The 16,181-nt window shown below is 53.0% G+C and overlaps 1 protein-coding gene across 2 annotated transcripts in view; it reads left to right on the top strand.

Moving 5' to 3' along the window:
- The window catches only part of HEXA (hexosaminidase subunit alpha), a 35,205-nt gene extending 32,037 nt beyond the window's left edge, over positions 1-3,168 (top strand). For both annotated transcript variants that reach the window (XM_044979941.1, XM_044979942.1), the window contains exons 13-14: positions 770-874; positions 1,489-3,168. In XM_044979941.1, the coding sequence (XP_044835876.1) occupies positions 770-874; positions 1,489-1,552 (169 nt within the window). In that variant the 3' untranslated portion in view covers positions 1,553-3,168. The remainder of the gene's footprint in view (positions 1-769; positions 875-1,488) is intronic.
- Positions 3,169-16,181: the final 13,013 nt, after the last annotated feature.

The following is a 16,181-nucleotide window of genomic DNA, read 5'->3' as shown; positions in this document are numbered from 1 at the left end:
GACTGCCCCCCAGGACGCCCCGCTCCCTTATCCAACCCCCCGGCTCCCCACCTCCTTACCAGCAGCAGGAACTTGAAGCCGCAACACCTGGCCAGAGCCAGCTGTGCTCCCCACGCTGCCCAGTGAGAGCGGCGGCCCGTGTGGCAGTGTGGCTGCAGGGGAAGGGGTACAGCAGGGGAGGGGCCAGGGACTAGGCTCCCTGGCTGGGAGCTCAGGGGCTGGGCAGGACGGTCCCATGGGCCAGATGTGGCCCGCAGGCCGTAGTTTGCCCACGTCTGCTGTAGGAGGAACTAACATTTGGAACAGACAAAAGGGTAGTAGCTGCAATGCTGGTTGTCATGGAGAATGGAATAGAATGGTTGCTTTTCTCTTTTAAGGTCTTAAGGACTAATAGTTACTAATAATATTCAAGGCATATTTGACATTCTTCTTCTCACAGCTCCCCAGCCTCTTCCATCATTGTTCCAATTTTTCCTGGCCTTGGAGAGGCTTTTGTTCAGTTAAATCATGTCTGTGCTGACCCCTCATATAGCAAAGTATAGCGGCCTGGGTGTTAGTAATGCCTCTCCACTCCCAGGGATTGCTATTGGAGCCTTTTGCATTCCCCAGGAAGTTAGTCCGGCTTTTCTGCTGACATCCCTGCATTTCTGCCTCAGTAGGAAAAGTCTCATCTCACAGTTCAGTGCAGGAGTGTTTGGGAGTCCCTGCTCTTAGCAGCCCTCTGACTTCCTGCATAGAGTAACACATTCTTGCATCTCATTTTCTCAAGGCCAAGAGCTGGGGCCATAGCTGAGAGGCTGTGGAGCAATGAGACGGTGAGAGATCTGCAAGATGCATATATACGACTGGCAGATTTCCGCTGCACGCTGCTCAGGTAATGGTGACTGGCTTAGCTCCTTTCATCCAAGACCCCAGCTAGACACAGGAAATCACTGAGTCACCTCTGGGGTGGCGCAGCAGTGAGCAGTCCCTTTGGAACTGCTAGGGAATCTAGGGAGGCAGACCATAACTGGGAGCTGGGATTTCACCAGGGCACTGGAGTTATGCAAAGTGCCATGGCATCATTAATTCCCATGAGTGGTCAGGACCTTAGTTTGCCAACTCTGGTATATGGCACCACGCAGCAGCACAGCACCCCTAGTGCCATGCTGAAGCATTGGTTCAGTGCTGATTCAATGGCAGAGCACTCCCTACAGAGTTGCCAGCACTGCTTCTTGTAGCATGTGGATTTTTCTTGAGGGTCTCCCTTCAAGTAGAGACGAGGCTTCACCCTGCTTAGCCTGTGAAAACTGATCTTAACCCTCACTTTCCTGAGACCTAAAATATCATCAGATACCTCAAAACTTCAGTATGCCGGGGAGAGAAGAAATGAACCCTTTACTTCAGCACATCACCCTCATCAGGGCACCAAAAGGTTAAGAGTAACTAAGGACTGGAAGCCTGAATGCCTGGGTTCCGTGTAACGTCCCTATGTCTCTTCTGTTCCAGGCGAGGCATCCCGGCGCAGCCTCTCTTTACAGGATACTGTGATGCTGAATACAGTGGGTTCTGAATGGAGAGCTCAGCTGCCCCCACCCCTTTGCCCTGCATGCTGTGTGTGTATCTTGGACGATAGGTGCTCCCATGTGCTACAGGGCGTCCCTGTTGCTCTTGTTCTTGCAATGAGCCAATTTAGATACTTTGCCTTTTTTCTACTGTTTGAATTTTAAATACAATAAAGAAGGAGTCCCAAAGAGAGAAAGTGCCTCTCCAGTCTGTCCCAGTGCTAGAGCAGGCTGTGTGAGGCTCCTGGCCCATCTGCAGCAGGGTAGCTTGCTAGACTCCAGTCAGCTATCACACTGGGGATGCACAGGGTTTGGTGTGTAGAAGAGCCCAGGCTGGAGCTGCCGGGTTGGCAGCTACAAAGCCTCTTTACTTTGTAGTGACACATGCAGCACCACAGTACCAGTGTGAGCGTCACTTCAGAGCAGACACTTGCCACCTCCCACCAGCATGGGAACCTGCAGACCCTGCCCTGCCTGTGTACTGCTTGTGCTACTGCACCCGACTCCTAGTGCAGCAGAACAACTCCACTCCCATCTACCTCCATGCCTGCCTACCTCTGGGAGCAGAGGCCTCAACTCAGAGTTTGCTCCCTGTCCTGGACATGCCTGAGCATGATGATGTTGCTGGGAAGCCAGCCTGGCCTGGCTCGTGCTGTGTGCCTAACTATATAGCTTGTGACTGGTCTCAGGTCTTGGGGGCACAAGGAGTTTAGCCAAGTGGGGCAGGCAGTTGTAGTCTTAGTTGGTCAGATGAAACCTTAGGCTCTGCCTAGCTTTTACCTTGACCACTAAAGGTGTTAAAACTACAGACTACTTTCTCCATGCTAAACTGTTACTGTGTGGTAACACCCGCCCCCCCTTGTTTCCTAGTGTGGACACACTGTTGGCATGTAAGATTTTCTCCACACCAATGCACAAGCTGTTAGTGGGGACTGGCTACCCCAGACCATTCAGCCCAGCCCTTGTTTGTTCTGCTGTTTCTTTTCCCTTTGTTCCTCCTAACCACTCTGCCTACAGCCCAGTTGTGCTTTCCTCTTCATACCACTGCCTCTGCTCCTTACCCTGGATGCTGCCGCCTTCTCTTGCCTGTCTCAAGAGAGTGGCCCCCCAAAGCCTCTATGAGGCAATCACTCCAGATTCCTCCCTCAGCTTCCTTCTTGCCTTCTCCTTTTTAGGAAGCTCTAAGGGAATTGCCCAACGATATTTCAGTCCCATTTGGGCCCTCACTGGCCAGTCCCTTTGGGTATGCAGCCTCACACAGGACTCAGTCAGTGTATCCAACCTCCCGGTGGAGTCCCTGCAGCGAGGGTTGGCTCAGATTTATCATCTTCTGGTCTTCATTTGAATTTATTGTACACTCGTAGAGGTAGGGACCAGCTCAGCTGTTCACTAGATGATCAGTGAGTTGAGACACTTGTCTTTGACAGCTAGGATCTCCTGGTGAAAGTCCAACTGGTATCTGGTTTGAGGTTAATTTTTCTGTACTGGACAAGATGCTGCACTGTAGGAACGCTATGCAACTTTGCTATAAATGAGCCACTTCTGACTGTCACTTCTCTACAACTGTTCAGCTTCTGTTCAGATGTTATGACTGTTACATTTTCATTAAAAATATCCAGAAGTGGCTGAGTTTCAATTTATTTTTCATCTCTAGTTCTAGAGTATATTCTTAAAGCGATGATTGTCTGCAGTCCTTCCTGTCACCACTAGGGGACAGACTTGGGAGATCTGCTGTTTCTGTAGGCCAGTGGTTTTCAGCCTGTGGTCCATGTACCCCTGATGGTCCGCAGTCTGTCTAAGATTTCCAAAGGGATCCACAACTTCATCTGAAATGTTTTAGGGGTTTGCAAATGAAAAAAGGTTGAAAATCACTGCTGAGCTAAAGCCCTCAGTACTGGCCTATATGCATGGAGGGTGCTATTAAATAGAAGGAAGGAGAGGGAGCATTTCCAGGGACCCTGCATTATAATATGAAATAGTGTTGCACGTCCCAACTTTTTCCATAGTAGAGTGCCCCTTCCAGGCAGCAATCTGGGCAGTGCCATGACCTACAGGGTAAGAACAGTTGAAACAGCCTAATCACTTATCAGAGGGGTAGCCGTGTTAGTCTGGTTCTGTAGAAGCAGCAAAGAATCCTGTGGCACCTTATAGACTAACAGACGTTTTGCAGCATGAGCTTTCGTGGGTGAATACCCACTTCTTCGGATGCAAGAAGAAGTGGGTATTCACCCACGAAAGCTCATGCTGCAAAACGTCTGTTAGTCTATAAGGTGCCACAGGATTCTTTGCAGCCTAATCACTGTATCTAATTTAAAGACTGGGGTAAATTAATTTACTGCCTACAATATATGTTACTAAAAAACAAAACAAAAAAGAAAATAGGAAACTGCTGTCTTCAAAGTACATTGGATTGTGCCACACAGCCTGTGCTGAATGAGGCAGACTTCCCAAATGCAGTATTAAAAATTGGTGCCTTTAGTTGCAAGTGGTTTAATATGCATGATTTTTATGATAAAGATCACTGGAAAGCCATGTTTCCTAGTGGTTAGAGCACTGGACTGGCACTCGAGACTTGGGTTCCATTCCTGGTTCTGTTTCAGGTCTGCTGGGTGACCTTGGGCAAGTCACTTATCCCTCTCCATGTCCCAGTTTCCCCATCTGTAAAATGGGGATGATAAAAACTCTTTGAGGTCTATGGATGAAAAGCAGTATAGAAGAGCTAGGCAATAGTATTGCTTTTATCCATGTAGGTTTGTAACTGTTGTAAACATCATTCAACTTATTGAGAGCAATTTTCTGGAAAATCCAGATACATTTTTATCTTAAAAGGTGTTGCCAGCTCTCATGATTTCATCATGAGACTGGCACTGCTTGGTGTTTTTTTTCTTGAAGCCCCAGCTCCTGGAGTCCTGGGGTTATGTGAGATCTCAGCTTTCATTTTAAAAACTTCAGGCCCTCATTGGTGCAGAAATAAGCTTGAAAACATGACCCCTTAGGGCTCAAAACTCCACAAGGGGAATAAAAAGATCCCAACATTTCTTTTTTTTTTTTCTTTTTTTTTTTTAATTAAATCTCATGATTTTTAAAGCAATCTCATGACTTTTTTTTTTGGTGGGGTGGATGTTGAGTCATGATTTTGGGATGCTTAATATTAATACGTGGTTAAATGCCTTTGTAGCAATATAAAGTGTTATACTCCTTTCCATTGTTATATTTAAGCTTAGCAGAATTTGATTCTTTTAATATAATTTTGTCAGATAATATCAATGTTTGTTTAAGCACTTTTTTTTGTTTTTATCCATTTAAATTTTCACAGGTATGGGAAATTATGGGGCAGGAGGGCAACACAATTATTTAATGACAGTTGATATTGAGATTCAAAAAGTTTTATAACGGTTAAAACACAAATTATGAACATCACATGTCAAAATATACAAAGGAAATATCCTTAAATCAAGTTCTCAAGCAGCATTTTTCTTACTTTGCCTAGCTATACATTTTGATTATTATTGATGGAAATATTTTTTCCTCACTTTGTGTGTGTATGGTGACCTCAACTGACATTGACCGATTGAAAATCTACTCCTTCCAAGCCTAATTATGTTGGACGTTTGCTGAAGGGTGAGATATGCTGCTTGCTCTGTAGAGGCACATACCAAACACCCGCTTGCCATGCAGAGTGGGCTTTGCCATTTAAAGTTTGTGTGCTGCACAGGGAGAGGGCAGATGTAAGGTGCATGGGCCCAGCTTCAGAAGGCAGCCGTGTACCCCACCATTATAACTGCCATGGGGAGTGGGGGAGGGAACAGAGGTAAAAGCTACAACAGGGAAACAGGACTGTGGCAACATTTTGCTTCTTTCCTTTGCCTCCATCTTTCCCCCTGTGGCCAGAAAGAGCGGATGCACTGGGGCCATTTTGACTCCTGAGGGGGGTCGCAAGGCCTGCGTGCTGGGCTGTCCCTAGCATACGCAGAAGACGCAGCTGCGTAGGGCACCATGAAATTTGCAGCACCAAATTGCCCCAAATTTCATGGTGCCCTAGGCAGTTGCGTGTTGCATACGTGGCAGCACCAGCTCCGGCAGCCAGCCCTATCCCTCAGCTGGCCCCCCACGGGCTGAGCCTACTGCAAGGGGCAGGCCCATCCCTAGCGGCTGTGGGGCCTGGGACAACTCCCTTGGCCCTGCCTCTTAATCTTCCCCTCTGCTCTGCCCCTGGCCCACCCCCATTCCACCTCTTTTCCCCCTAAGCCTCTTTCCCCCAGTGACCCCGCACTCACCGGCAGAAGGGCCCCAGCTCTGGGTGACCCTGCCGGGGATCATGCCTGGCTTCCCCTTCGTGGCAGTGATTCCCGAGTGTAACCCCGCCCAGTCTTCCCTCAGCCAGGCTTCCTGGCACAGTCACAGGGCTGGGGGAGGCAGATACCAGTGGACAATGATCATATTTGGAATGGCTGTTTGTACTTCAAGCGGTGTGGCTGAGGTGCCAGCTGGGGGCAGTGCTGCTCTGGGGACGAGTGCCCCTCTCCCTTTCTGTGAGGAGCTGCGAGGGGTGGCCCACGTGAAGGGGAGGGATTCTCATCCCTTTCTATTTTTAAAAGTGGCTGTAGCTTTTCCCATGCAGTGTAAATTGTTACTATGCAGCGCGAGTGCCTTTCTTCTGAGTGAAGCCGGCGCGAGTAGGCAGAAGCTGACTGGCAGGGGTTGCCTCGCACTGCGCCCGATCTTGGCTTCAGAGCACAGGGGTGAGGAGAGTGGGGGCCCTCCCGCCCACCCACAGAAGTGTAGAGTCCTGGGGCTGCTGGTTGTGCTGTCAGGTCTGGCCACCTGGACTCTGAGCAGAGACACCGTTCCCCCCGCTGCCTCTTCCCATAGGCTGGCTTTCCAATCAGTTTGCAGTGAACATGAGACTGCCTTGGGGAGCCCTTTCTACCCCACAGCATGGGCACAGCATGTGAAGTAGCAGGGATAGCTTCTTCCGTGCTCTGGTAGCAAAGGGCCTTGCTTGTTGTCTGGCATGGAAGAGAGGGGTTCAGCCTCCCATTATATGTCCTTCCTATCTGACTGCTCCTTTCACCTCCTGCCTCCGGCCTTTTCTTTCTCCCCCCACCCAGAGCGGGGTGTCTCCCTCCTCTCAGCCTGTTTCACCCTCACTTCTTGCCTCTCTTCCCCTCCCCCTCCCCTCCCTGGCTCTTGCATCCTGTATGTCAGCTGCTCTGGGACTGTTGGTAAAATGTCTTACACTGCTGTCGAAGGGCCAGCCCCTCACCGCAGCTCAGCAGTCACTATGGGGGTCTTTAGCCCAGCATGGAGCTGCCAAACCAGAGGTGAGTTGGGAACGGGGCTAGATGGACACAGGACCAGCCCGGCCCCACACAGATAGCAGCAGGGTCACTTTCCCCTGTAGCACCCATCAGCATACCACCTAGCTGATATGGGGTGACTGGCACAGTATGAGAACCTCTAGAGAGTAGACTAGACTTCCCACACTCCATTTGGTCCTCGGTCTCTCTGCTGCACCTACCCATATGGGGCTAGCTATAATGTGGAGTCAGAACCCCTCCCATTGGCCACCAAGTGACCATCTGCTGGTGTTGACTTGTGATGGTGTCAGCCTGGGCTGGATCTGCCGTGCCAGCCTGGAGGCAAAGGTGCTGTCCCATTCCCTGTTCCTAGAGCCATTGGGCTACCTTGTGTCTCTCGCACTCCACAGCATGAGGACAGTCTGCTGCCTGTCTGGGCAGGGCTGCAGAGGCCATGGGATGCGATGGAGGTGCAGGTGGGACAGAGCAGCCCAATCCACATCAGGGATTTGCTGTGAATATCAGTCTGGGGTAACCCAGAGGCCAGGATCAGTTTGGTTTACCCAAGCTTAGGTAAGACTCAGAGATTTCCAGCGGTGGCCTTGGAGTGACTGACTCGCTGCCTATAGGCTGGTTTGTCAGAAGTGATTGAGCCCCAGCACCTCCCATTGACTTCAGCTGCAGCCATGGGTGCTTCAGGGGGAACTCCCAGGTGTTGCCAATGGGAGCTGGGTGTTCTGCTCAGCTGAACTGTGGTCCTGCGCACACATGGGGGGCTGTGATTGACCTAGCATTGCCCTGTTCTGCACCCACAGCTTCGGACTGCCTGTGAGATGGGGGCCCAGGTTCGGCTGCAGAACTGAGCAGATGTTGATGTCCCACAAGCTGTCCCTACTGTGGCCTGGCCTTGTGGAGAGTTGCCCAACACCGCTAAGGCAAGGAGGCAGCTTGAGAGGGTGACAGCTGACTCTTGAGTCCCACGTGGGAAGTTGAGAGCCAAGGCCCAAATTCATCCCTGGTGTAACACCACTGAGGTCGATGGATGGGTCTCAGTGTATCCCCCCATCCAGCACACAAGGCTCCCCCCACCCCGCCCCAAGCGATCCCAGGGAAGCCTCCCCTATGAAGCAAGTTTGGGCTCTGGCCAGTGCTACCTGTGGCAGGAAGCTCACCCCAGACTTCAGTCCAGGCACGCCACATACTGGGGTTTGGTGTTCCCAGGCTCTTATGAAGAGGGGAGGGTATGGAAGTGAGGGGCCACAGCATGGAGGGGGCTGGGGAGAAGCAGATGGAGTTAGTCATTGCTGCAGCGTCTGGTGTGGGGGAGGCAAAGCACAGCCAATGATACCACCTGTCTGCTGGCACCGATGGCGTCAGCAGTGCGCCGAGCCCATCCCAGCACTGGCACTCCACAGTAGTGACTGACAGCCCGGCATGGTGACAATTTAGTGGGAGTGAAAATGCTCCTTCTCTTTGGAGAGGAAAAAAAGCCCAAGAAGCAAATAGTAATCCAGAGCTGGTAATAACACAACCTCCGGTGTTATGGCCTTGGAGTGGAGCAGCCTCTGCCTTGGAGGCTGCATTCACCCCATGCCACTAGTGCCTTTAGGAGCAGCCTTAGTCTCTCCCTTGTTGGCTGGCAAGCAGGACTCCGCTCCACTGCAGATGTCAGTGCCCTGAGTGCACTAGACACGGAAATGCTTGCACCAAACACCTGCATCCGCCGTGCCCCATCACACACACTGCCATGCGCCCAGAGGCACGCTCGCCCAGCTGTCCTGCCACAGCCACGTGTACCCATCTGAGATCTATAGCTACCTGCACAGCCAGATGCTGTCAGATGCCCACAGCACCGTGCACATGTGTACGTTCATAGAGCTGCGGGTATGCCTGCACGCTCTGCCCCTAAGCGTGTGTGCTGTGTGCACATGTCCAATGTATTACTCAGCTGTGCCCAACCACACCTGGATATACCCCATCTGCAGCCTGATGCTCTCTCACTTGCTCCCCAGTGTGTAAACCCCTCCCCCAGGAGCTGGGAAATCTCCAGAGCTCGGTATGCTTAGGAAAAGGTATTTGCCATTGAAATAAAAGCTGCTGCTCTCCTGGTTTTGCCTCAGCCATTTGTTGAACCCCCTGAGAAGTGAACCCACACCTTGCTGGCCTCATGCCCGCTGGGAGCTCAGAGCTGAGATCTGGAGGGCACAGTTGGTGAGCCTGAGTCCCCGCTGTGCGGTGCTCTTGCATGCAGCTTTCCATCCTCCAGTTCTGCTCCGCTGGAAGAGCAGACGGCTGATTATTACCTTGCTCAGAACTCGGCAGTGGGGATGCTGAGTGAAAAGCACCTGGCAGCTGTTGTCTATCCACAGGGCAGGTGCGGTGCAGGCAGCAGGGCCCACTTGCCCCAGGCTGTCCTGCCCTGTAGAGATCAGCCCTAGGCAGGAGAACATCCCTCTCCGTGGCCCCTTCCGTCCTTGGCCTTCAATGCAACTGCCCCTAAGGAGCCAGCCATGCTGGTGTGTGTGGTGATGGACTGCTCCCCTCCCCTCTTCCAAGGGCTGTATGGGCTATGCCATGTGACATCCCCTCCCAGATCCTGTCCCCCAGTCCCCAGAGCTCTCCTCTCCCTCTCCAAATGCTCTCACCCGTGATCTCGAGGAATGCTCTCCACAGCTGCCTCTGGTTCCCAGTGGCCTACCGTGTGCTGCACTGCCTCTTCCTCCTCCACCATTGTCCTTAGTGAGAGCGCCCCTGCCACCCCCCTCCTCCCCGGAGCCATCCCACCCCATAGCAGGCTGAGAGGCCCAAGGCTGAGCAGGAGGGTCCATGCTGGGGACTCGTTGGAGGGAGCAGAGTCCCGCTGGCAGCTGCTTGTGCATGGGGCAGAGAGGGGAGCTCTCTGGGCCCGCCGGCACCACCTCCCTTGGGGGCCATTCTTCTGCAGCATTGGGCACGGCTGCAGGGGGGGCACATCCCAGGAGGTCAGTTGGCTTCCCAGCAGCTGCTTGCCAAGCGGCTTGGTAGGCCCCCTCCTGGTTGCTAGGGCAATTGCCATGATACAGCAGTTCCCACACCACGGAGCTGGCAGGTGCCTGGCCCAGGAGGGGGCGGCAGGTCCAGCTGCAGGTGGCATTTCATTACCGCAGGCCGGTTGGGCTCCTGGTTGCCATGGCCACGCTGTTTAAGGCTGGCTCCCTAGTTACCTACACACAACACCCACTGGAGGGACTCAGAGAAGTCCTGTGCCCAGTCCCCTGCTCCCATCATCACCATTCAAACCCTGCCCCATACTCACCTGAGGGGCTCAGATTCTGTGCCCAGCCCCCTGAATGCCACCATTTAAACACTGCCCCATGCCTGCCCAAGAGGCTCAGATAAAGGCTGTGTCTGCCCCCCACCACCTCCAGAGATGCTCTCCCTGCCCCCACCCGAAGGGCTCAGATTAATACTTTGCTATGTGCCAATGGTAAAGAATCCCAGAGTCACTTCTAATACTGAACAAGGAGCTTTATTAATAAGGGAACCAGCATTATCCTAGAATCTCTTTCCTCTCTCTGCCTCTCTGTCACTTCTGCTACAATCTTCCCAGCCCCCACCCCACCTGGCTTCTTGCTACCAATTCAAAGACACCGCACACACATCTTACCCACCATCTTTTAGCACAAACCATCCTTAGCGAGAGTAAATACTTACCAACAGCCTGTAGAGATCCAGCCAAGTCACCAGCTTCAGCCCCTGCCTGGATCCACTCAGCTGGCCTTAAGCTTGCGTTTGTCTAGTGGATGCACTTGGACTTCACATCCCAATGTGTAAAGTCTGTTCCGGAGGGTGAGGGCATGTGTCACCATAACAATCTCCAGCTGTGGGGTGAGCGCCTTTTCTCTGAGAGTCACACAGCCAATCAACAGGCTTTCAGGGCAGCTAAGGATGGCCCTGGTCTACTGCACTGAGTACTTGGTACCAGTCTCAGCCAGGTAGGGTGTCAGGTGCAGTGAGGACAGGTGATAACCAAAACTGGTTTAAGAGTCGGGCTGCACTCCTCCAGTTACAGAAGGCCTGACTGTGCTTGGATTTGGAGCTATTTCCTCAGGGCCGTGTGGGATGGAGGTTACGTCTAGAGCTGGGGCAGAATTGTTCTGATGAGTACCTGGGCTGACTTCAGGGACTGGTGGAGCGTAACTCAGCAGTATTAGCATGGGGGGGTTAGGGTGGAATTCTCTGTGCTGCTCTCTTGGCCAGTCCATCCCCTGCTGGGTGGTGGGCGCTGGCATAAATATGCCTGAAAAAATACTGTATCCCCCAAGCTTGGCATTCAAAGTGGGCAGACAATGGCTTGTTGGCCAGGGTTATTACTCCTAGATGCCAGAAGGAGAGAAGTTGCCTTTCTATTGCTCTGTGACCTGGTGATCCAATAAGAAATACAATTTGTATGGCCCTAGGTCAATTGCTCCCTGATAGGTAAGTCCTGGTCCTTACACAGCTCTCTTGCTAGGCTCCTCCAAACTTCTCACGTCATGCTAAGAGTTCCTTAGAGTTGTGTCTCTCTGGTCATTTGGTAAGAGTCACGTGGTGCCACCTTCCTTTTCACGTCAAACTATCTTAGGGGCTTGTAGGGCTTCCTTTGCCATAGTACCTAAGCACCGCACAAATCCTTAATCTATCCATCCCCCGGCAAAGCAGGGTATTATCCCCATAGTACAGAGGGGGAAATGAGGGACAAGTGACTTGCCCAAGGTCACACACACAGTCTGTGGCAGAACAGGGACTTCAGAGCTGGTCTCTCAAGCGATAGGCTAGCGCTCTAACCACTGGGCCATCCTCCCTCACTGTTTCCTGCTCTGTGCTGGGCCACAGTACTGAGAATCATGCCTGGCATTTTGTGAGGCCCTGGTGTCTCACATGTAGCCTTTCCATCATGTCCTGCAAGGTCTGTGGGTCTACAACATGATGGCCATAGGAGATCAGCCCTGCAGTTTTGGAGAGTTCCCGTCTCATTGCAGAGGAGTCACAGGCTGAATGTGGGATCCCCACTGGTGACTGAGCCAACCATGTCTGGTAGCCATGAGTACAGTTAGTTGTATAACACTAAGGGCTAGTTTAATCAGCTCTAATTTCTGCCATGGCTGACCTGCCCCTCAAAGTGGTAACTACGTGGGCTTCTCTATTACCCAGAGTTGAAGAAATGATGGGATCACTCAGGATTTTGTTCGACATCTTTATTAATGATCTGGATGGTGGGATGAATTGCACCCTCAGCAAGTTCACAGATGACACTAAAGTGCGGGGGGGGGGAGGCAGATACCCTGGAGGGTAGGGATAGCGTCCAGAGAGACCTAGACCCAGACCTAGATCTAGTTTTGGGCCTCCCACTACAGAAGGGATGTGAACAATTTGAAGAGAGTCCAGCGAAGGGCAACAAAAATGATCAGGGGGCTGGGGCACATGACTTACGAGAAGAGGCTGAGGGAACGTGGCTTGTTTAGTCAGCAGAAGAGAAGAGTGAGGGGGGATTTGATAGCTGCTTTCAACTATCTGAAGAGGGGTTCCAAAGAGGATGAAGCGCGGTTGTTCTCAGTGGTAGCAGATTACAGAACAAGGAGCAGTGGTCTCAAGTTGCAGTGGGAGCAGCCTAGATTGGATATTAGGAAACACTATTTCACTAGGAGGGTGGTGAAGCACTGGAATGGGTTACCTAGGGAGGTGGTGGAATCTCCATCCTTAGAGGTTTTTAAGGCCCGGCTTGACAAATCCCTGGCTGGGATGATTTAGTTGCTTTGAGCAGGGGATTGGACTAGATGACCTCCTGAAGTCTCTTCCACAGGGGCGGCTCTACGAATTCTGCCGCCCCAAGCAGGGCGGCGCACTGCGCCGCTCGCGCTGCCGGGCGCCGGTCCCGCAGACGTGCCACTGGTCCCGCGCCTACGGTGGAGCTTCCGCAGGCATGCCTGCGGGAGGTCCACACAAGCCGTGGGACCAGCGCACCCACCGCAGTCATGCCTGCGGGAGGTCCGCCGGACCCGCCTGCTGCCCTCCCATTAAAATGCCGCCCCACGCGTGCGCTTGGCGCGCTGGGGTCTGGAGCCGGCCCTGCTCTTCCAACCCTAATCTTCTATGATTCTATGATTCATACAGGTTTAAATTTCTCCAAATGCCTTCCTCTGCAGCGTGGGGCACGGGTCACTTGCTGGGGGATTCTCTGCAGCTTGAGGTCTTCAAACCACAATTTGAGGACTTCAATAACTCAGACATAGGTTAGGGGTTTGTTATTGAAGTGGATGGGTGAGATTCTGTGGCCTGCATTGTGCAGGAGGTCAGACTAGATGATCATTATGGTCCCTTCTGATCTTAAAGTCTATGAGTATATGAGTCTATGAGAAATCTCTGGGACCGAAGGGCACCTTAACTAGGCTTTTGCTGTTTATTAATGGTGTGGGTGGCTCATGGTCTGTCACAAACTTGATATTATCAAGACCCTGAAAATAGTTTAGGACCCATTTGCCTGCCCATCCCCACACCGGACAATCGAAAGAACATGGCAAATCTCCCCTGACTTTGATGGGGCCAGGATTTCACCCTCTCTCTCTAGCAGGGGATATCTGCTCTTGCAGAGTGAAAGTCACCTGGAAAAACATGCTAAGGGCTCCCAGTCATCTCAGTATAAGTGGAGTAGCACTCCACCCCGCTGGCAACTGCCCAAATGGTTGTAGGCTCCGAAACAAGCTAACGTTCACATGGTGGGAGGTGGTCAATTGATGGTGTAGATCCTCAACTGCACTTGATTCCTGAGTGTCTTTTGTAAGCCATTCATAGAGCACTTGGCCTATTAGGGCCAGATCAGGTCTGAATTAGCACCAAAAGTCTATCATGCCGAGGAGCCATGTCAGTTCAGATGCATTTCGAGAGGGTGACATTTCAGCTGGGGGTTGGACTTTTTCTAGCTCCTCCCACTCCCACTACTTGCAGAATGGGACATGACAGCTCTGGGTCATTTGAATCACCAACTGAATCTGCCGTGTTGATGGGATAATCAGTAGTTTTCCAAGCCTCCTCCCAACTGTGTGGGCTTGAGTGACTGGCTCAGTCCCAGGTGCAACAAGGCATTGAGGCCTCCATTTATGTCCTTAACAGCTGCTCTCTGCTGTCTCTCCTGGGCTAGCCCGTCTCTCCCACGCTGGATCCCTTAGTTTTTATTCAACCATGGCATCATTTTACTTGTGCCTACTAGCATATTGCTGTGTCAACGCTCACACTACATCGCCATGGCTGCTGAGTAGTCAGGACAGAGCTGAGTGTCAGGAATAAGAGTCAACACTGATTCCCTGATGTGCATAACTCCAGCCACTTCACTGGGGTTACCCCTGATTTACACCCTGGGGAGCGACATAAAATCAGGCTTTAGCGTGGGTTAGTTCCTTGTTGAGGGAGAAACAAGTGGACACGGAATCAAGAGGCTCTTACCTAGTGTGACCCTTTGCCAAGTGTTAATGGCAGCAAGAAGGAGCAGGTTCTAGGCTCTAGAGGAGCCTGTCTAGGATCATCTATAGCTGTTTCCTGTATGGTTGTGACTGCAATGTTCCCTAAGCCTGAGACTCTTCCCTTGTGCAAGAGATGAAAGGACTGGGAGCCAGCCCAGCTGGGGATCTAGCCCAGTCCCAGGGGAAGGGGCAGCTCAAGGCAACCCTGTTGCTGTGGGAAAGGTAGACTGGGCAGGGGCAGAGATGGGGCGGGAGCTGCAGAACACCATGCGCCAGGCCTGGCTCAGTGCTGTGCGGGCTGGGCTGAGCGAGGGAACATGTTGCTGAATAGAAGGAGATAATGAAGGAATAATCAAGGTGGCCGCTGTGATTTATGGGAATGGATTAAGTGTCAACACTGAAAAGTACAGGTGAAATCGCTGTGACCGTCTGTTACCATGTGGGCAAGGCCAGGCTAGGGCATGCTACTGAGTTAATCCCGTCAGCGCCAGACCAGGGGAGGGCTAGTGCATGCCACTCAGGTAACCTCTTCGTTGCCAGATTGGGGAAGGTCTAGGGCGTGCCCCTGGATTAACCCCTTCATCGCCAGATGGGGGGAGGCATACCGCTGGGTTAACCCCTTCAGCACTAGATTGGGGGAGGGCTAGGGCCTGCCACTGGGTTAATCCCTTGATCACTGGAGCAGGGGGAGAGGGCCAGGCTGGGCTAGTTCATGTCAAAGTATTAAGCCCGTCAGCACCAGGACTGGAGATGATGGCTAGCCTGGGCAAGTGTATAGCATTACATTAGTCTCTTAAGTGCCAGGACTGGAGGGGGCAGAGAGCCATGCTGTGCTCAGGTAGATCCCTCCAAACAGTAATCCCTTTAACAGTGGGATGAGGAGACTGGCATCTGGTCTGGTCCAATGAATACCATGGCATCTACCCCACTGGCGGGTGTGGGGAGGAAGGGAGCTGAGCTGGCAGGGGCGGCTCTACCTTTTTGGCCGCCCCAAGCAGTCATGCGCAGGAGGCGCCCCGGAGCCGCGGGAGCAGCGGACCTCCCGCGGGCATGACTGCGGAGGGTCCGCTGGTCGCGCGGCTCGGCTGGACCTCCCGCAGCTGCGGACGGTTCGCAGGTCCGGCGGCTCCGCTTGAGCTGCCGCAGTCATGCCTGCGGGAGGTCCAGCCGAGCCGCGGGACCAGCGAACCGTCCGCAGTCATGCCTGCGGCAGGTCCACTGGAGCCGCGGGACGAGCGCCCCCTCCGCAGTCATGCCTGCGGCAGGTCCGGTCGTCCCGGGGCTCCAGTGGACCTCCCGCAGGCATGACTGCGGCAGGTCCGCCGGCCCAGCCTGCCGCCCCCCCGGGAAAGGGCCACCCCACGCGCGTGCTTGCCGCGCTGGGGTCTGGAGCCGGCCCTGTGAGCTGGACTAGGGCCCACCATCATATTAACCCTTTCAGTGCCGGTATCTGGAGGAAGGGGACTGGGCTAGTGCGTATCACAACATTAACCCATTCAGTACGAAGACTGGGTAAAGGCAGGCAAGTTGATGTAGTGCATATCCCAGTGTTAACCCCTTCAGTGCCAGGAGCAGCAGGTGGGGGTAGGTGAATGGGAGAGATTGGTGCCAGAATAGGAGTCTTGGGGAAATTGTGGGGACACGTTGGCTACAGATCTGCTGGGGCTGCTGTGCCATCCTTAGAGCAGTGTCAGGCAGAGGCAGGCAGTGAGCGAGACATGGGGGAGAGGGAGTGGAAAGCAGACCTCTGGACACCCCTCTGCCCCTCCATGGTAACAGCTGGACTGGGGGTGCCCCAGGGACACAGCTCAGGCTGGAGAGGCCTAGTCACACCCTGAGAGACCCAGTCTGGGAAGGAGCCC

The sequence above is a fragment of the Mauremys mutica genome, chromosome 11 (genome assembly GCF_020497125.1).
Source record: "Mauremys mutica isolate MM-2020 ecotype Southern chromosome 11, ASM2049712v1, whole genome shotgun sequence".
NCBI classification, from domain to species: Eukaryota; Metazoa; Chordata; order Testudines; family Geoemydidae; genus Mauremys; species Mauremys mutica.
This window is presented reverse-complemented; position numbering and strand designations above follow the sequence as displayed.